Source organism: Dromiciops gliroides, chromosome 4, assembly GCF_019393635.1.
Source record: "Dromiciops gliroides isolate mDroGli1 chromosome 4, mDroGli1.pri, whole genome shotgun sequence".
In the NCBI taxonomy this organism is placed as follows: Eukaryota; Metazoa; Chordata; class Mammalia; order Microbiotheria; family Microbiotheriidae; genus Dromiciops; species Dromiciops gliroides.
Genome location: NC_057864.1, coordinates 107,015,272 through 107,036,857, shown reverse-complemented (window position 1 = coordinate 107,036,857; position 21,586 = coordinate 107,015,272). Strand labels below are relative to the sequence as shown.

At 38.0% G+C, this 21,586-nt stretch overlaps 1 protein-coding gene across 5 annotated transcripts in view; it reads right to left on the bottom strand.

Annotated features, from left to right (window-relative positions):
* Nucleotides 1–7,699: 7,699 nt before the first annotated feature.
* Nucleotides 7,700–21,586, bottom strand: part of LOC122725718 (membrane cofactor protein-like) — a 55,588-nt gene continuing 41,701 nt past the window's right edge. For 4 of the 5 annotated variants that reach the window (XM_043962967.1, XM_043962968.1, XM_043962970.1 and 1 more), the window contains 5 exons: nucleotides 20,325–20,363; nucleotides 18,799–18,834; nucleotides 15,968–16,025; nucleotides 15,733–15,786; nucleotides 7,700–9,615 (listed from right to left, as the gene is read on the bottom strand). In XM_043962967.1, the coding sequence (XP_043818902.1) occupies nucleotides 9,528–9,615; nucleotides 15,733–15,786; nucleotides 15,968–16,025; nucleotides 18,799–18,834; nucleotides 20,325–20,363 (275 nt within the window). In that variant the 3' untranslated portion in view covers nucleotides 7,700–9,527. The remainder of the gene's footprint in view (nucleotides 9,616–15,732; nucleotides 15,787–15,967; nucleotides 16,026–18,798; nucleotides 18,835–20,324; nucleotides 20,364–21,586) is intronic. The other variant, XM_043962969.1, reaches the window with a different exon arrangement.

The window sequence follows — 21,586 nt, the reverse complement described above, 5'->3', positions numbered from 1 at the left end:
GAGGCAGAGACATGGCTCCTGCAAGCAGTTCCCCCCAGATCTGGTGAGCAGGTCCCCAGCAGTGGAGGGCCCGGTAGGAGATGGAGCCTGCTGGTCCTCCCTTGGCAGCTGGTGGGGGCAGGGGAGGAGGGAGGAGAGAAGGGAAGGGTGCACAGCCCCCTCGGTGGCCATGGAGGACCATAAGCACACGGAGGACTGGTTAGTCTCCTCCCTCCGTGCTTCTTTTGACCTCACCCCCACTCCTCGACTGTTAGATCTCACCCATAGCTGCAGTTTCACTTTTGATTCCACCTTCCCCAGACCGAAATAGTCTTACCCCAAAGAGGGCATTGGGGACTCTGGTGTGTGTCTGAGAACTTGGACCTCAGCTATGGAGAACAGAACTGTTGGGGGAGCCCAAGAGGCAGCTACGGTGAACTGGTGCGTGCTCACCCATGTGCCCATTCTCGTCTGGAAATGACGCCCCAAGAAGGGGTCTGTCAGAGCCAAGCCAGCCCCCTAGGAGAGTCCACCTCACATCATCACGAGGATAGTAGGCCCCTAGGGAGCAACTCGGACAATTAAGAATTCCGGAGTTACTTCCCTGTCCCCCATATTTGCATCTGATAGTAACTTAGGGCCTGCCATGGCGCTCTGACAGTTTGTTCACTATTCTGGGGGGAAAAAACAAAGAAAACTCATTTAGGAGCTACTGTCCCAGAAGCCTAGGCCTTCCCCTTTACTGCCTTTAGGGAAACCCCAAACGACTGGATTTAGGGATCCTCACATAGTAATTTCACACGTGTGGGATCTCCCTTTACTGATCTGACCTACAGTTCCTTCTATCCTTTGTGAATTGTGGCCTAGAAACACCATCACCGGATGACCAGCCTAGGGCTCCTTGCACACCAGTGGAGGCTCTGACAGTCAGCACTTCCTACAGAATGGGAAGGCCATAGAAAGGTTGGTGCAAAATGCTTTGTTTCCCATTGAGTCACAGTGCATATAGCAAGCTAGCTGTGAGTGCCTCCTCTTCTTTGGAAGGAGAAGGTGGGGGCAAATGGCCGCCATGTGTTCTGGATTGACAACAGGGCCCGGAGCCAAGGTCTGCTGGAAAGCAGAGGTTGGCCCTGCAGTTTCTGTGCCTGGGAGATGCCCCCACCACATGTGGTCCCTTTGTGACCCAAAGGCCCCTCATTTTACCCTTCCTCTTCACAACCAGGAACACCAGAAGCCTCTCTGTCAATGGCGAGAAGCAGGGCTTCCTGCCTGGCCTCCTGATAAACTAGCCAGAAGCAGGAGTTTTGTAGTTTTGTTTTGTTTTGTTTGTTTGTTTGTTTGTTTTTGCATCAGCTGCTGTGACTCAGCATCAGAGGCAAGAACAGGAAGGAAAAGCTGCTGCCTTGGTGAGAGCCTCTGTGATGAATCTGTTTAGGCTCAGGGACAATGACCCCACTATGGGCACTCAGAGCTTCCTGAAGTGGCTGGCTAGCCAGACACATCCAGGACTCGGCTGCACCGTGTACTTGCTTTTGCATGAATGTATAAGGGTTCCTCTACCTCCCTTTCCTCCTTCCCCACACTTCCCACAACTTCTCCATTTTCTTCTTAACCAGGTATTTATCATGGATGTGTGCCTATCACTGTGCTTGGCACGGTAAGGAGGCATAGGAACAGTGGAAAGCCCGATCCCTACTCTCCCAGAGAACTCGAAGGCCAGATCATCAGCAGAGACACTAGACCTCACCGATTATATATACAGCTAGGGGATCTGGTGCTGTTGGGATGTACTACTGTCACTCCAAATTTTAGTCTGGTCAAGATCTCCAAACCTATACTCTTTGTCCCAACCCTGACACGTCCTTAAAGACAACCCAGATAAAACCTCTCTCCTTCCTATTCCTGCCCACTTAGCTTTTCTTTTCTTTTTTTTTTTTGGGGGGGGGGCAGGGCAATGAGGGTTAAGTGACTTGCCCAGGGTCACACAGCTAGTTAAATGTCAAGTGTCTGAGGCCAGATTTGAACTCAGGGAGTCCTGAATCCAGGGCCGGTGCTTTATCCACTGCGCCACCTAGCTGCCGCCCACTTAGCTTCTTATCATTTTGGTTGACATCACCTAGGAATATGATTTGGGAGAGCCCCACCATCCCCTTGATCGGTATGTTGCCAGGTTGGTTGGTTTGGTTAATCCCTGGAATGCCCCGTCCCAGCCCAGCTCAACTCTTGCTTAACCATATTCTAAGGCAACCGGAAAAAAGCTGGACCATTAGAGTAAGATGCAAAGTCCTTGACGTCAGAAGCTGTTTAGGTCTTTGTGTCTCCCCAGGGCCTTAGTGCCTTTGCAGTGCAGTAGGCACGTAAGTAAATCTGTTACATTTAAGGCGATGAGAGAGTCTGTGTTCTGGGAAGGGCCGGAGTCAGTGACAACCTTGTGATAGGATGGCAGCATCGAAGGGGTTAGTGACAGCAGTGCTTCAAGAGTGGGCACAGCAGGGAACTCAGGCTCTTCGGCCTCCGTGATCCCCACGTCTTTGAAGGGAGCATGTTTAATCTTGCATGCCACCGGGAAGAGTTTTTTTTTGTTGTTGTTGTTGCCTGCCAATTAGGAGATTAGTAGAGAGATTCAGGCTGCATGGAAGCAATGCCTTCTCAAAACAAAAAGCTTTTGCAGAGGTGAGATTCTAATCAACAGATTGTTTCCAAAGTGTAAGATGGTATTTCCCAGCAGTGACAAAAAAGCGCCTGAGACCCTTAGGCCTAATGAGAATTAGCAAAGAAACGTTATAATTTTGCCTTCTCTTCTGTTGCCTTTTGATTTGGTGTCAGGAAAGTCACTCTGAATAAGCCTGCGTGTGTCTGTTTTCTTAGAGTGGCAATTTGAGAGGACAGAAAAGGTCATTTTGGTCAAAGCTTAATCATTTCTGTGTCATGGACTCTTGGTGGTTGGGTCAAGTTTATAGACCCTTTTTCAGAATCATGTTTTTAAATACCTAACATAAAATAAATAGGATTATAAAGGGAACAAATTCTATTGAAATAGTTATCCAAAAAAACTTTTTTTTTTGGAGTTCATGGACCACAGGTTAAGAACCCCTGATCTAGGTAGAAAGGGGAAGTGTGGGGAGAATGAATGCATGGCATATGACCTGATTTAGAAAGATCTTTTGGGAGGTCCATTTATAGGCAAATTAGGAAAATTCCCCCATGTATGTTATATATGGGATGGGCCCCTCAACTGAAATTTTAGTAATTCTACATAGGCTGGAGAAGAAACCACTGGTGGGTACTAAATCTCCTTTCATGAAAGGATGCAAAATGATGGCATAGGTGGGAAAATGTCCTGGTCGTATGAGCTAATAGTACTTTTCAAAGAAGAGCTTTTAACTCCCGTTTATATCTGCAGTAACAATTCACCTGGTCTCTTTTAGCCTGATCGTAATTAATCCAGAAAAAGGTTTGTGTTGCCACCTCTTAGAAAGTAAGAAGGTGATTTCTGTCTTCTTTCAGTCACCATTGTGTAACTCTGTCTCCTTCTGTGCCATGATAATAATTGCACCTTTCATCAGCAGTGGAAGAGCAAGAAGACCTTCCGTCTCAGAACAGACACTTGAGGCTTCCCCATCTTCAGGATGTTCCTCTTCTTCTGGAAGCTGGTTTCACATGGTGGCTTAGATTTTTCCATCTCTGTATCTAGCACCATTTGAAATCAGTGTTTTAGGAGTAAGAATTGCCGCAAGGGAAGGACATACCAAGAAGTTTCAGTGGCTCGTCTGCTTTTTAGATTTGCCTTTTGAACTGGGAAAAGACCCCCTCCACGGGATGATGATTTCATAAAAATCAACATTAAGGGGTAGGATCACGTTGGAGGTGTTAGCTTCAGGGATGATGCTATAAAGAAACTGAGGCCAATTTTGCATAGCGCAGTTGAAAAAACTCTGGACGGAATCTCAAGACCCGAGGTTCTAATCTCAACCAGTTACTAGCTGTGTGAGTTTGAAATAGTCCAGTCTCTGAGCCTCAGTTTTCTTTTCTTCAAAATGGAGATTATTTTCACCACCTGCCTACCTCACAGGGTTGTTGTGAGGATGTATGACAGCATTTTATTAATATGATGATAATACTTTTATGGAATGTTAGTTAATAGTCCTGCCCAGCTGTGGTAGGGTCCCAATAGTTTCATAAAAATAAATGCCTCTTGGTTAATGAATGCCATGATTTTAGTCTTCAATTGAGTGGTGATGTGTTTTTCTGGAATAATGAGGATAGGTGTAGCTCCCCTGTTCTCTTACTTGCCTGATAACTTGAGGTTATTTGTATATGCAAAGATGTCCGCCATTGTTGTAATACAGCAGAATTCCACAAACCCTACTGGACCTCTCTCTTACACAGGCTGACCGATTTCTCTTGGTGTTCAGAGTCTGTTTTTGTCTAGCACCATTTGAAATCGGTTATGATGTAGGGGGAAAAGCAGCAGTCCTGGATACCTATACAAGGCTGGTTGGTTAGTCTTAGCACTTGCTTCTTGAATCATGGGGGAAAAGAGACCACGGTTCTTACTAACCAACTGCAACTTCATTGAAGCTTCTAAAACTCAGAGGTAAGAGCCTAATGGATTCTCTGTGTTCTCTGGACACATGAAATCAATGTGATTTGATTCCAGAGTCATACGTTTTGCCTTTTCTTTGTAATTTCAAGGTGCTATAAAATGATGAAATCTATAATAAGGTTTAATACACTAATAAATGTTTTTCTCCATTGCTTGTCTTGTCTATTTTTCACCTCCTTCCCATTCAATTCCGTAAGATTGAGAATAAGAAGGCATAAGAGATAGGACAAACAAAACTGGGGAAGTAAGCTCTGTTCTCACCGTGCTATATACAGCTAGGGGGTGTAGTGGATAAGAGCACTGGACTTGGAATTGGGAAGACCTGGATTCAAATCCTGCCTTGGACACTGTGTGACTGGGTGAGTCATTTAAATCTCTCTGGTCCTGTTTCTTCACCTATAAAATGAGGCTAAGGTGCTTTTCAGCTCTTAACTTGGGATCCTCCTGGAAGCTGCCATGGAACTCCAAAATCTTGGATGAGCACTCTCTTATCAAGCTGTTAGTTTGATCTAAGGCCAATTCCCCTCTTAATCTCTTCCTCCCTTTCCTGGCAGTCTTGGGAGCTGACCCTATAAAGTCACTCACATAGAAACACTCACTGTCATGTTGTGTTGTGGCATTGCCACTAGAGGGCCAGAAGAATAGTAAGATTTTCACAGACCCCTGTGTGGAAAGACATTCTTAGAGGCAGTAGAGATGAGGGTACTGAGAGGGAGAGGGAAGGGGAGGTGAAGTGGTTACCTTTTGTAGTGTCCTGGACCCCTTTTCTGAAGTTATTTTTGGTGAAGCAGTGAGGGTTAAGTGACTTGCCCAGGGTCACACAGCTAGTAAGTGTCAAGTGTCTGAGGCCAGATTTGAACTCAGGTTCTCCTGAATCCAAGGCCAGTGCTTTATCCACTGCACCACCTAGCTGCCCTGCTGAAGTTCTTTAAATGTGTAAAATAAAATACACTAAAATTGCAAAGGAAACCAATCAAAATCTCAAGATACAGATGTAATTTCTTCCCACAGCCAAGGTTATGGACTTTCCTGAAATCATCCAGGTCTGTGGACCCTGGGGTTAAGAATTCCTAACCTAGAAGAACCAGGACCTAAACAAAACTCCCCCCAAATCTGACAAGTGGGTTTCTAACCTTTGCTTGAAAATGACTGGAAGTGTTCATTTCATATAGTTTAATAATTATGGCCCTTTTAACTTGATTGACCAGTTGTCAGTGGTTGCTTTTGCAAAAGTAGAGTAAAAGACACTGACAAGCAATATTAAGGTATGCAGGGTTTTACCAATTTTATGGAAAAGATGATTTTTAAAGTAAAATGCTATGATAACATAAATATTCAATTATCGAATAGTTTCTCTGAAGTTTTAAAAGGCTTAAAGACATAAATCTGGAAGACTGCATCAAAAGTGTTAGCCCCACTGAAGACATGCAAAGAAATCAGTCAGTCAGTGAGCCAATCTTAGAGGAGGACAATGGAACTATAGGAATTCTGAGGAGTTAGTGAGGGTATATCCGCTTTGAGAGCAGCCTTGGGTTGTCTGGACTTTGAGCCTTGCATAGCTCATCCCTTATTCTTTGTGAACCAGAAGTCACGGCTAATCCTGGTTTATTTTCAGTAATCCTACATATCCTGATTCTGGAGAAAGTCCACCAAGATCCATGCAATACAGACCCCGCCCCCCCCAGTCTATCCAGACAACAATATAATGTGATTTTTATTTAGCTTTAGAACCATCTCACACATCCTGGTTCGCCATCTCTTCACCACCCTTCAAGGGCATCTTTAGGATGTTGACCTTCCTTTCCCCACAAATTCTGACCAGAGAAGACATGAGTTGATGAATAGCTAATGTTCATAGAAAATTAATTTTCCTAGCTATTTGAAAGTACATGTGTAAAAGAAAAAGTACACTGAATCTTAAATTAGTTTTAAAGAAGCACAAAGATATAAATATATTACATACAATAGAGAATTTAATAAGTGTCTGCATAATATACTACTTACAATCAAAAAATAGAAAATTAGGTTTCATGAAACCTCCACAGAAATAAGTTTATTTTGTAGAAAAGTCTGCTTTGAGATTCATCTATCTAGTTGTAAATAGAGGCATTTCTAAAAACCTGAATGTGAAAAAGGACAAAATCAGTTCTTGACCTCACAAACTCTGGACTCGTAGTCTTTAGTTTTCTTCATAAATAGCACAAATAAGACTACAAGACAGACCGAACCACTCCTTTACATACAACTAAGTTGTGCTTATTGGCATAAAACACTATTTCCTAGCCTAGATGAAGTTACCAATTGTCCTTCAAAATAGAACTTCATTATAGATTTTTAATGCAAAAAATTAGCAATTCAAAGGGAAACTCCACTTTGCACTGGTCCAGATTGGTGAGGTATATTGAATCCTGTGTCCCCACTCATTTCTTGGAAGTCTGTGTACGTCTGTAACTATTTACATGGCCCCTCTTACACAGGCAAGTTACTGTGCCTTTAAAAATACAAAGAATCGAGTCAGACAAATAAATGATCGTCTTTGAGAGGCACCAAGAGCTGAAATGCATTTCTGAAGAGATTTGGGACAGTCAACTGTCACAGAAAAATGTACCTGAGAGAGGCCTGGAGTTGAGAGAGACTTCGAGGGAACTGACTTAACTGTGATTCCCATGTCCACACAACTGTTCTACTCTGAGGAGAGATGATCAGCTAATGATGTTTCCTCAGGAGAAAGGAGTAAAATGTCCTTCCACCAAGTTTGTTACTGACATCTGGGAGAGCTTAAGCCAACTGTGTTCTAATATTTTGAGCATCTTATCTGCTATGCCTCTGGCTGTGACCTTTTTCACAGATGAGACACTGCTTACATATTTGTAGACTGTATTCTTTGTTACTGTATTATATAGGCTGCAACTGATGTTCTTCTGGGCCTTTACCTTTAAGTTTGGGGTCAGAGAGAAAGGAGAAGTTTCCCACTCCATCCTCTTCCATGGAGTAGGAGCTCAAAGCTAATCAATCAGTGGTGAAAAGTTTTTATTTTATGTAAATTTGGGAGTTGGTTTTATTTACTGCCTTGGAATCCAAAAAGAGAAAAAGGATAGGGTCAGTAGACTGACCGAAGAGTGGGAATTTGGTGTATTTGTTCCCTAGAAGACTTACAAAGTACTTCTCACAGACCAATACAACCCCAAAGGAGTCTCATCTATGGGATTATGACATGGGGGTTGGCCATAGCCCCCTTCCCCCGCCCCCACACAAATGGGCAACAGTTACACTCTGCCCCACACCCAAATTTTTAAATCATCAAATTCAAATGTATACATTTCAAACTCACACACACACACACACACACACGGAGAAACATAACACAAAGTCTTAGCTTTTTCTGACCAGACATTCGATAGCCAAATACTCTTCATTCGGTTGGGAGTGAAGCTGTCTACCAGGCTTTCTAGTTAAGAAGAATAAGGCAGGTGATAAAGGATCTGTAGTTTTCTCAAGTTTACAGACTCCCTTCTCCAGATACCTTTAGAAACTGTATTTTTAGTTTGGTTGGCCCAGCTGAAGTCTTAAAAAAAGATCTTTTTTTTTAAAAAAGCACTAAGGGGCAAGAAGGCATCTCAGTTGAGGGTATGCCCCTAGAGAGTATATATATTCTAAGGCTTTAAGTCATTACTTGAACATATTCCCTGATATTAAAACTGACTACACTGAGGGGGTGGTATTTGAAATGTGGGGCACTCCTGGTGTGGAGATCTTCCCCTTACTGATACATACTGGCAACACTTCACTTATAGCCTGAATTTTAGAGAACAGCCTAGAATAAAGCTGCTTCAACTGGGTCACGCCCTCAAATGGGGTCACGAACAATTTGGCGACAGTAAAAGGTTATCTATCTAGCCCCTATTTTATCTACCTCTCTATCGGGGTCATGCTCCGGCCTAGAGCAGAGCTGTCATACTTGGGCCTGAGGGCTGCCGAAAAAACTCCTTTGTGTTACCCAAACCAGATTAGAATTGGGAAAAACCAAACAAAAATAGAATGCCACGTGGATGATATTAATTGGTGGTTTCCTAAGTTTCTACTGGAGTTTGATACCACTGGCAATAGCAGGTTAGTTGAGATCACACAGCTGAGCACGTGTCATGCTGTGCCCCCTCTCTGTGCTGCCTCTTGGGCTTTATTTTCATGCTTTAAACATGGGTACATTCAAACCACAAGCACACTTGCCATATCTGAACCAAGCCAGAGCTAAACGTTTTTCTCTACTCTAGAATTCTCTCTGAAAAAAAGATGTACCTTGTGCTGAAAACCAATGTCCCTTAACTTCCACAGAAATAATCTTTTTTTTTGGTATCTTGTTTAAAATTAAACCTATTTTCCACTGACTGGTGAAAAAAATGGCAACTTCACAGCCATGTGCACAACTTCCTAACTTTGAGTTTGTTTACTGGTTTCCAAAAGAAGTCATTCCAAACAGGATAAAGTACCACTGGTCGCCAAGAACGGGCCTTACAAAAGCTTTGTGGATCATGACCAACCTTCCCAATTTTCAAAGTCACTTAATTTCTTTAATTATCCAGTGAAAATGTTGCAGATTTCAAAACTGTCATTCGTATAAATGCATCTGCAACAATTGTTTTTCTTAAAGTAGTTATCTTGCCATCCTCCTGGCATTCTACACAACATGCTGTGGTGACCTGGGCAAATTCACAAGGTTGTGAGCATTATTATCTTCACTTCCATTTAAAGCACCAGACACCAGTTTCACAACACACCAAAAGATGGTGTAACGGTGTATATAAGGGTGCTAATAAGCTTCATACTAAAACATCAAAATTCCAACGTAACAGCTGCATTTTCAAGTGGCAAAGGAGCTACATTGAAAGTAACTTGGAAAGTGCTTAACATTTCAACTAAAGTACAGGCCAGACTGGTGGTTATATTAAACCACACACTTGTTTTCCTCAGAATGATCCCCTTCTTTCCTGCAAGCTTTGTAATTGGCAGAAACAGGAATCTCTGCATTTTTCCTGTAAGGCAAAATAAGAAAAAGAGTATCACTGTCAAAAAAGATTACATCATAATAATAAGTTGAACTTTTATAAAGGTATTTTTAAATGGTTACATAGAGAAAAGAAACTATTTCTAAATAATTCCTAATTCTTTTTAGAGATTCCCAATCCCAACCACCAAAGAAGCAAATCTCTTAAAAAATAATTCTGGCTCTGAACAATTCTCTTCTCACCATAAATAATAATGCAATATTATACACAAAATTGGTAACCAGCTCACATGTGTTGAACCGAGTTGCAATAAGAAAACAATTAAGAGGGACAGCTGGATAAAACAATGCAATTCAGAAATCTGTGACTGAACTGAAGCTTTCAGAAACATGATTCATTCTGATCGAGGTACGTCCATTTATCTAGCACTGATGGGAGAACAAAACATTCTGGATAAGTGAATTTTGCAGCTAATAATGCCTAACATTTTAAATAACAATTACTATAAAACACAAACCATTTTAACGGCAATCTTTCTGGCATATATTACAAATGTTACTTTCATAGTAAGTTGGATAGAAACCATTTATTTACCAAATTTTTCTTGGAAGGTGCGATATTCCTGACAACAGCACAGGAGTACCCACCAAATATATCTGACAAAAATTATAATTTTCTTCCTTGGAGGTGAACTTTCAAGTTCAGGTTCAGACTTCCTGGTAAATAAATTATTTATATTGAATTTCTAAGGCAAGAAAAGATGTAATCTACTTCATAAAGATTGACGTTAAAAATGTTTTACATATGCCCCCAGGCTGTGGTGCTATTCTAGTGTCTCCTGCTTCAGCAATGCCCTCAGATTGGGGGAGAGGGGCTCTTGTCTCCTATGAACCCCAGGCTGCTATATAGATAGTCTAGTTGAGGAGCAGGTGGAAGATTTTTGAGGAAGAGGAAGGATAGTTCAGTGTCCTATCCTTTACCCCACCCCGCAACTATCAGTAAAACCTGCTTCTGTCCAGACTTTTCCCCAATCCCCACCCCTATTCATTACAACCACTTCCACTTCTGTTTCATTCTGATAACTTGTGTTGGAATTACAGGTTTCCAGAGAAATTAAGATAATTAAGCTTTGTGTAAAATAAACAGTAAAACATGAGCTTTCTGAGTGCAGGAACTCTTTTTTCATCCTATCTCCCTATCATCTAGCACAGCGCGCTTCACACACAGTAGGTGCTTAATAAATGCTGTCAATTAACGAATTGCCTAGGAAGAGAGATTGCTAAGCAGATTAATAGGCTTGGAAGCAGATACTGACATGGGATTTTTCAGTTCTGGATTTGAACATGTGTAGGAAGGCTGAATAAGCATGAGCATTATATATAAGAAGAATAAGCATTCCACATAAGCAGAATACTCAGGATAAAAGAGGCATTGTGGAAGTTAATTTTTTTGGCCCTTTCCTTCAAAGCAATAGTCTATAGTGTTTTGTAACTTCTTTAGAAAACGTTTCTAGAAAGCATGTTTTAAAATCAAGAAAAGTTCAGTGCCAGAAGACTTTGGTAGTTTAGCAAAGAAAACAGGGCACATTTTTTTTTTCTTTCTATCTCCTGCAAACATGTCACGGCTTTGGTTAGTTCTCAATGAAAATTTCTGAACACTTTTCAAGTTGAGTGTAACAAAGACATAATATGAGTTACAGATACCTTTTAATGATTCAAGTAAACCTTTCTTTCATTAAGGTGTCTTCTTTAGGAGCAAGAGAGTTTAAAAATGTTTATTCTTTGTGGATTTCATCAGTTATGTATGTGCTGAACAGAGGAAGGAAAAGGTCTGATTGAATAAAATATGAATGCTCAATCATACCAAAGAATGAAAAGGAAGAAGCAAGGATAGGAAAAACAACCAAAATCAATTCTATAGGAGATATGAGGTAATGCAAAGTTAATTTGGGTTTGTTTTTGCTTTGTGGTTTTACTAAAAAAATATTAAATTAATGTGAACAAGATTAAAGACCCTCTAACCAAATGGAGAAATTCCAAACTTCTGCCCAAGTGATGACCTATGTATGAGGGTTGTAGAGCACACAGTTATATGATCTGAAATTATTTCATCTACTAAAAAATCCTATCAAAAGAAACAGTACTGAGATCTAATGCTCCAAGTTTTTGGCAGGTTATTAAGTATGTCTATAGAGGAGACATGCTTTCATACTGTTCAATTTCATGGCAAGAAGTTTTTCCAATACATTTAATTCAGCTTTAAGTATGCCTACTGATTATCCATGGGCAGATTAACTATGACAACGTTTGCATTTAATAAATTAAATTAAATAATTCATCATTTCACAAGTTTCCAAAGTGTGAATTCTAGAAACAGCAGACTTGAATTTAAGTCAAGAATGCATCACCAAACCAATCAAATAATTTTTGCACTATTGTGATGGTGTTTCCTTCTACATGTTTATATAGATAAATCAGAATGAAGTATAAAAATAATGGATACATTATGGTGCTTTGCCTATTGAAGAACCGAAGAGGCAAGCAGAAAATAAGTTCAAATTAACCTGCATTCTTTTTCAGTCTTTTCCAACTCAACTAAACTCATTTTTGTCTCCTACAAATCCCAGTCTGGCTACTATGACAGTAAAATGAGCTTTTCCATGAACACTTATTTAAGGATAGACAGTTTGAAATTTAAAATGTAGAAAGTAAGAAATTATAAGAAATATAGCAAAAACTATATAATTATAAGTTCATTCATTTGCCTAACAAAATCATAGGTTCAATTTAAGAAAAAAACAACCACCTCGCTAGTAACATAGAAATGCAAAATAAAAAAGAAAACCTATCAAAAGCTTTCTTTATCCATTAACATTCACCATTAATAAATGTATACTCTTCTGTCCGGCTACAATGAACAATCTTTTTTAATGAGGAAGAAAAGATTTTGAAAGGAAAAAGCAGATTTTTATTTGTATTGTCAAAAGAAAAGAGAAAGCTCAACAAATTCTCAAAAGGCAAAATGAACAAATAAAGTAATCCATCTCTTTAGAATGCCTTTTGAAAAAAGTACAACACTTCATCTATATCCAACAACACATACAGAAATCTGATAACATTTGAACTCATTAGGTTTGAGTTGAAAATGATGTCAAAGTTATGAAAGTGGTGATGTTTCTATAGGTAGAATCAATCAGAAGACAAAGTAATAAGGCCAAAGCACATCTATCTTTCTTTTACCCTAACAATTACTTTCAAAGTCTCCTGCAATGTATTTCATTTACATCTTCTTGCTTTCTTATTCAGTAAATTGCATACTTGCTTCTTCAAGCTTTTTTGCATTTTAAAAATACCAACAAATATGTTATTGATTTGCTAGGTCTTGTAGTCTTGACTCTGTCAACTGCTACAATTAAATTTAACCACATCATTTTTAACAGCAACTAATTAAGTTGCAATTCCTCCAAATTAAGGAGAATTTAAGAAAACAAACAGAACTTGAAAAAACTGCATATAGTCCTTATAAAGGTCAATTCTAAAATAAATTTCTCAGATGGGATGATCATATTGCTTCTACAGATAGTGTAACGATTGGAATGACGCCACCTGCTGGAGACTTACTGTAGAAGAGTTCTACCCATGAAGCGAAGGTCTTTGAGGGCAAGACCAGGAGTCAGGAAGTGACGCGGGCTAGTGGGAGGAGGAAGGAAGAGACTGGCGCTGACTCTGGGGCTCTTTCCTGAGGACTCTGGTGGAGAGCAGAGCTAGAAATGTGCTCTCCCTTTAATAGATAGGAATCTAGGCCTTTCTCTCTCTTTACCAAATTCTTATTCTCCTTAATAAATGCTTAAAAGTCTAACTCTTGCTAAAGGTTATAATTTATTGGCGACCACTCATTAGATATTTTAGACAGACTAGCTAGAATTTTAGCCCTTAACAATAGATAAGAATTAGTCCCCCAAGCTGTATAAGGGGCAAGCATGGAATTTGTCATCAACATACCAATGGTACAACTGTCAAAATTTCCAGAAGAAAACTTCTTATATCTATATCACACAGGGTGGTTGTGAGATTTAAATAATAACATATATATTAAAAGTGGCTTACAAACATAAAAATACTATATAAAAGTTTGGTATTATCATTGATATTATTAGTATTATCACTGTTATTCTTGGTTGCTGAGCCCATTTTGAAATATGAAACAGGCTTTGTTTTGAAGACCATGATTTTCTGCACAATTTTAATATTTAGTTACAAAGAACTGCTTTTTGTCTTGGTCAGAAAACCTAAAATAACTTTACTAGTTAATTCTTTTTTTTTTTTTTTTTGCGGGGCAATGGGTGTTAAGTGACTTGCCCAGGGTCACACAGCTAGTAAGTGTTAAGTGTCTGAGGCTGCATTTGAACTCAGGTACTCCTGAATCCAGGGCCAGCGCTTTAACCACTGCGCCATCTAGCTGCCCCCCTACTAGTTAATTCTTGAGCAAGATTACAAAAGAAGGCAAAGGGATACAAATATCTTCCTTTAACAGCATAACAGAAATCATGGGCACTAACTTGCTATGACACTGGGATATTTATTTCATTGTGGTATCTCTTTTTTTCAATTCAGTTATACACAAAACTTTAGAATTGTACACTGTTCTTTCTGCTTATGTATATTCACAGTTTACTATCATGATAATCTGAAAAAAGTACAATATTTATGACACTAGATGGTACCACTTGTTACAGGCAAGACTACATCAACCTGCCACCCCTAGGAGCTCCTAAGATTTCTAAGCCACCAAACTGTGAATTAATCTAGCCATTTGTAACTATATTCAAAAGATCACTAACTGTGGCCCCTTTGACCTAGAAATAGAAATTCTAGGCCCATACCTTCAAAGAGATCAAAGAAAGAGGGAAAGGACCCATATGTACAGAAATGTTTATTAACAGCTCTTTCTGTAGCAACAAACAACTAGAAACTAAGCGGGGACCCAACTGTTTGGGAATAGTTAAAACAAATTCTGGTATATAGATATAATGGAATAGTACTACCCTGTAACAAAAGACAAAGGGGTTTGATTCAGGAAGATATCTTAGACTTCAGAGTGAAGTGAGCAGAACCCAGAGAACAATTTAGATAATAATAACAAAAAATAACTAATACTTAAGAACTCAGACTAATATGAGCAACCATGATTCCAGAGGACTAATGGTTAAATGGTACAAGGTGTTAAAGTCAAGTTGCAGATTAAGACATGCATCCTCAGATATGGCCAATTTGTTTTGTTTTCTTTTTTTAAATTCAGTACGGGAAAGGAGAGAGGAACTCGCATTTAGGTTACCAAAATGGGGAGGAAAAAAAGGGTCATTTAAGTATTTTTTAAAAATGCACATAAGAAAACAGGAGAGTCAACAGGAAACAAAGAGAGTGGCTTTGAAAATAATGTGCTGAATTCATCATATAGTTAAAAGAAAGCAAAATGAGAGTAATATAGATTTGTAGCTTTATGTACTCCCTCCTCTCAATAAAAAGACTTCTGAAGCATCAATGATTCTGCTCCAGCTGGTGGCCCACTTGCACCAGCACAGGGGCACTGGCCACTCATGCTCCTACTGGTTCCATTTGTGGCTCTGATCATACAAACTAAGCTGAGTACTTTGGGAGGGGCTCTTTCAGCACCCTTCAGTAGATCCTAAATTGGCACTTTGATTTGAGTTTGGAAGCCACCATCTTATGAGAGTAAATTACCTTTTTCCTTTCCCTTTGTTTTTCTTCCTTTGAAAGCCAAACATTTTGCCTCTTTTGTTGTTGTTTTGTTTGTTTGGGTTTTATTTTGCGGGGCAATGAGGGTTAAGTGACTTGCCCAGAGTCACACAGCTAGTAAGTGTCAAGTGTCTGAGGCTGGATTTGAACTCAGGTTCTCCTGAATCCAGTGCCAGTGCTTTATCCACTGTGCCACCTTGCTGCCCCCCCAATTTTACCTGTGCCTTTTCCCTGATAAAATAGTTTGAGCTAGCTCTTAAAAACAAAGCAAATTCGCTAAGTCTATTATTAACATTAATATACTGGAAAAAATCCTAGTCAAAGCAAAAGAAAAAATTCTGGATGGAATTATAAAAAACGGTCCATTTGAAAAGATGCTTTGACTCACCCTTTTTCTTGTTGGACTGGCGATAATTGATGATGTTGATCATAAGCACAGTAACTATAAAAAAACCCATTTAAAATAAGTTTGAGCTGGCTCTTAAAGCAAAATTGCTAAGTCTATCATTGACATTAATATACTGGAAAAAGAAAAATTACTCCTTGTCCAAGACAATGAAAAAGAAAAAATTCTGGATGGAACTGTAAAAAAATGGTTCATTTTAAAAGATGCTTTGACTTACCCTTTTTTCTTTTTGAAATGTTGAAAACCAGCGACGATGATGCCCACAACCACAGCAACTATAAAAATAAAACCATTCAAACATCATGGAATGTTGAAAAACAGCAAGCTTCTTAAGTGATTTAATAATAGACCTGGGCATTGTGAACATATGGATACGCACATATACTAGAAATTCACACCAGTTACTAGGTAATACATTATTCATCCAGTTTTTCCTCAGTGTATAAATTACTCTTGGCCTGTCAGGCATTCTAAAAATTAGTAAGAATAGATTTCTAGCAGAATTTATAAGGCTATCAGAGAATATTGAAGGGAAACTTACACTTAATTCAACGTTAGGGGGAAATTACTTTTTAAAAGACTGAATGGTTATAAGTACAGAGTCCTTCAAGATCACTATGACAAAGTAGGATCATGTAATTTAGTGTTAAAGATTTGTTTATTTCACTCTAGGTTGGTGGTTTCCAAAGTGGAGTGTATTTAATATGACCCATTAGAAGTACAGGAAGAAAATATTAGAACTTTTTTCAAAATTTTTTTACCTAAAAATAAGTAAGAAATTTATAGATTGACACTAGTGTCCTCAAGTAAATCTGTATGTCATTGTTATGCATCAAGGAACACAAGGTGTCCTGAAGAAGAGTGAAAATTCCACCACTCAGAGGTGTGGTGTCACACCTCTTTATTCACTTACTATGATGCATATTGTTGAGAAAATGCCCAATTAAGAGGATTTATGGATTATGTTATCTAGCTTTAACCAACTAATCTTCACAAAATGGGCAAGTATTTTTAAAAGATTTTTTCAAAGGAACCGTAGATCGAATAATAACGTGAGCTCAGGCAAACAATAGCACAAGTTATACTTCTATTCCAGAAGTTACACTTTTATTCCTGCCACAAACTTCATAAGCCACAAGGGAAGCTAAACATAATGATGTGATGAAATGGGATAGTCAATTAAAAAACTGAGACTAAAATTATTTGAAATCTTAAGTTATTATCCTATCGTTATTAATCTACTTCATCCTAAGTGTATGCTGAACTTCAAGATATTAGCTAGCGATAGTATGAAGCTATCACAATTTAAAAAAATTTTTAAAATAATATTTTAAGCCATCACAATTTTTTGTTTTTTTTTCTTTTTCACAGGTCAATGAGGGTTAAGTGACTTGCCCCAGGTCACACAGCTAGTAAGTGTCAAATATCTGAAGCCAGATTTGAACTCAGTTCCTCCTGAATCCAGGACCAGTGTTTTATCCACTGCGCCATCTAGCTGCCCCCAAGCCATCACAATTTTTAAAAGCATAAACCTCAGTTTCTTTTTTCTTAAAACAATATGTATCACAAAAAATTCTCAAATATGGACATGACCTGGAAAGAGAATTTTCTATCCTGTTTAAAAATCTTATAAAAGTGGAATAAAAATGCAAAACCTTTTATTTAGTTTGCAAGAATAACTGACATCAAAGAAGATGTAAAATGAATGTCAACAAAAAACTGTGAGAAATAATTATTAATAACTGAACTCTTGGGAAGGTTCAGTGCCTGCTGCCCCTTCTAAGTCCTTTAGTTTTTTTCTGAAGGACTTTACTAACAAAATTTATCCTGCACCAAATCACAGCTAGGTGGAAACTATTGTAAGCTTGGGTGGGGTCTACATTTTTTCTCTGATATCTTTCTGACCAAGATTTGAGTAACCTAAATCAAGTATCCCAAGACTTTATTTTAATATAGCACACTTTCAATCATGTCAACCAAGTGGATTTTATTGCTGTTGACCAATTAGGTTTGATTGCTATGTGATGGTCCAGTTACAGTTAGAAGGGTACATAAGTTGTGCCCCCATCACCATTTTGGGTCTTTGGTCTGACACAACCACTGTGTCATATTTTTAATCATCATAAACCTCTGGATATTTGGTGGATGAGAACAAAGAAGTAGCACAATTCAGCAAGCTAGTCAATATGCATTTCTTTCATCTGCATCTATATATCAGGTTCTAGACTTTTTTCCCCAGCCTTCGCATAGTGGAAGGGCACTCAGCCCTCAGCAGCCTTTTCATCCTAGCAGAGCACTGTGGTACCTTCCTTTGATTGGTCAGTTTCTCCAATTACTTCCATTTTGAGCAAAGTGCCCAGACCTGTCAGGGTCACTCCTTCATTTCACTCTTAACTTCTTTCTCCACCATGTGCCTTACTGCCTCTTTTCAGCTTTCTTTTAGGTACTATCTTCACCTGTTAGAATGTAACCTCTTCAAGGGCAGGACTGTCTTTCTTTTTGCTTGTATTTGTATTCCAAGTGCTTAGCTGAGGGTCTGGCACATAGGAAGTACTTGATAAATAACTGCTACCTTGACAATTTGACATGCCTTTGGGCAGTATCTTTTTCAGCTATGATATCCATTAAAATAAAGGATGAAAATAAGCTGAACTCAGAGCCATATCTTTAAATCATTAATAACACTGTTCTCACTAGCATTTTTATGCTAATAATTTTAAAGAAAGCAAAGCTTTTAAAAATCATTAATGACTTTTAAAATAAAATGTTTAAAATATTATTCCATTTTTAATTTGATACTTAATTTCAACTTTGTGTGTAGCTTATAATGTGTATAACATTAACATATAAATAAGCATAACTACATTGGGGAATACAAACTCAATATTCACAGATATATAAATCTAATAAAAATGTTTAGAGACCATTAATCTACAAGACCATATGATAACTGTGAACAGTAACAAAATGAAACAAGTAATTCTTTTTTACATTACACCATGCAGGCTTCACTTTAAAACAAGATCATTAAGATTTTGTACTACTTACCTGAAGCAATAGCTATCAATGCAATGATGCCAGGAGCTAAGAAAAAGTAAAATAAGTCAGTATGAAATACTGTGCATTTTTCATCTCTGTTACCATATGAGCTAGAACACTAAAAATGGTTAATCAAGTTATAATTAGCGTTTAGAACTACTCCTAAAGCTCCTAGTTCACTGAACTCACTGAACTCTTTTAATGAACTTTCAAGCTTATGGCAGAGCATGTGATACAGAAAACAGCAGCAACCTAGTTTTTTGTAGGTGCTTAGTAAATGTTAATCATGACGATTAAAGTAGAAGAAAAATAAATGAATGCTTTGCTATGTTACTGCAATGCCCATTTCTATGATTTCCTCCATTATCTGGTTCAGGCTTGGTTTTTGATAGAAATAAAAAATGTGTCCCAATTATAATTAAGTTTAAGAACTTCATAGTATGTGGCCATGAAATTGTTTACTGAAGTTCACTTAAATACAATGTTTGCCTAACATCTAGAACCAGGCAAAGTCCTTATCCCGCAGATTCTAAAAATGCTCACAAAATGGCAGAGCATGTGCACTGCCATCACACTTGGGAATCTAAACATGGCCCCGTAAAAATTCAAGATCGTTTATATACAATTCAACTTACAAAAGCACAAATGAGTAGATTGTGCCTCAGGTAACCATATACCATTACAAGGCTCAAATTTTACTGCACCCCGAGAAGGAAGGCCAGAATCACATTTAAATCTAACATCTTTCTCCTTCACTAACTAAAGATGAGGGAATGACCTTTACATGAAGAATTATTAGGACTTTAAACCGAGATCTGGAGAGAATGAAACCAAAGAGTGTGACAGAAGGGAAAATAAGTCCCTGAAAAACCAGAGTGCCATTAGTCAAGAATCACATAACTTAGTTTTGTGAATTTTCCCATTATTTTTTCTTGTCCACTATTTCTAAAATAGCACAAAAAAGAACTCTGTGCATACATTAAATAAGGGATGACATCAGTATCAGAGGTACTGCTTGGATGATGGAAAATCACTTCAAGTTAAAAGTAACTAAAGGTCCAGTCTCTTTCAGAAAAGCTCTAGGCTTACAGTGCACCTCACCCAAGTAAAGGAGTGTTTTTAACCTGGTGTCTGTGAACTTTTAAAAAAATATTTTGTTAACTGTATCTCAATAGCTAGTTTCCTTTGTAACTCTATGTATCTTACTTAAAGCAAATGTATTTTTCTAAGGTCCACAGACTTCACTTGCCTACCAATCAGTCAATAAAAAGGATTTATTAAACATTGATTATGGGCCAGACACTGTGGGAAGCCACAAGTGACCATAACACAAAAAAGGTTAAGAACTCTTGCAATAGAAGCAACACTTTACCAAGGAATAACCACCAAGAACCACTACACAGAAATGAAAACAGAGGAAGAATAAAAGAAGATTCTAGCCTTTAACATTTTCCTCTTCTTGACAGAATATTTTGGGCTATAGCTAGTAACTTTGCCTGTCTGCATTATTAATATTATACGAGGAGTTACTGAACCTGGGCCTGCCGGTTCCTTACTGGGAGGAAGAGAAGGCCCTGGAAAAGACAAAAAAGAAAGTATATTTTGTCAAAAATTGAAACAATTACAGAAATTCTTATCACTATTGTTTTATCTTTGATCTCTTAAAAGGAAAACTCTTGCAATTTCTATTTTCCTTTATAAAGATTTTATCAGCTGTTAAAGTTTTGTTTTAATCATTGAAATTTTATAAGTCAATGCTGACATTAGATGCAGTGGAAAATGCTAGAAGCTTTCCCAATAAATAAATATAGGAATAAAATCTCTGTGATTTGACACAGTTCCAGAAATATTAACAACAGCAGTAAGGAAAAAAAAAAGATATTAGAGGCAGAGTTAACTAAACTATCCCTATTCTCTGATGACATGATTTGCTTAAGAATCAATAAATAAACTATAACAATTGATTGTTTCAGTCAAGTATAAAGTTACAAATAAATTCACAGAAATTAATAGAATTTCCATATAGTGATAAATAAGATCCAGAAGGGAAATATAAAAGGGAAAAGTCTCAATTACAAAATACATATGGGGGTCAATAATTCCAAAGAATACTTAATTCCTTCATAGATACAGTTATTCCTTTAAGGAGTATTTTAAAAGAATTTAAATAACTCGGTTAATATTGATCTCTGTGCATTTAAAAAAATGACTCAATGACCCTTTTTTTCTTTTTTGGCAACACAATCACTAGTATACTTCTCCCATTTAAATCCCCTCCAAGCTGGGTAAAGAAAAATAAAAAAAACAAACTTTTAACAATCATAGTAAAGCAAAACAGCAATCCACTCACTGACCATGTTAAAAATATATGTCAATACATGGAAATGACTATGTTAATTGATGCAGAACCCAAAATTAAGCAGAACCAGAAGAACAATTTATACAATAACAGCAGTGTCAAAATCCAAAACACTCTGAAAGCTGCCTATGATCCCTACATTAACCATTCACTACTCCAGAGGACTAACTGAAAAACACACCGTGCTATCAATTATAGAGAGGTGACTGATTTAGGGTGCAGAATGAGACAGATATTCATAAAAAGCCATAGAGAAAATTTGTTTTGCTTGGTTGTGTACATTTGTTATGACATGTTTCTTTTTGAATGATTGGGGCATGGGAAGAAGAAAAAAAAAAGATTTTCTGTTAATTTTTTAAAACAGAGAAGTGAGAGGCATACTACATATATGAAATGCTGCATGTACTTTCTGATGAGGCCTTTATATTATTAGGCTTA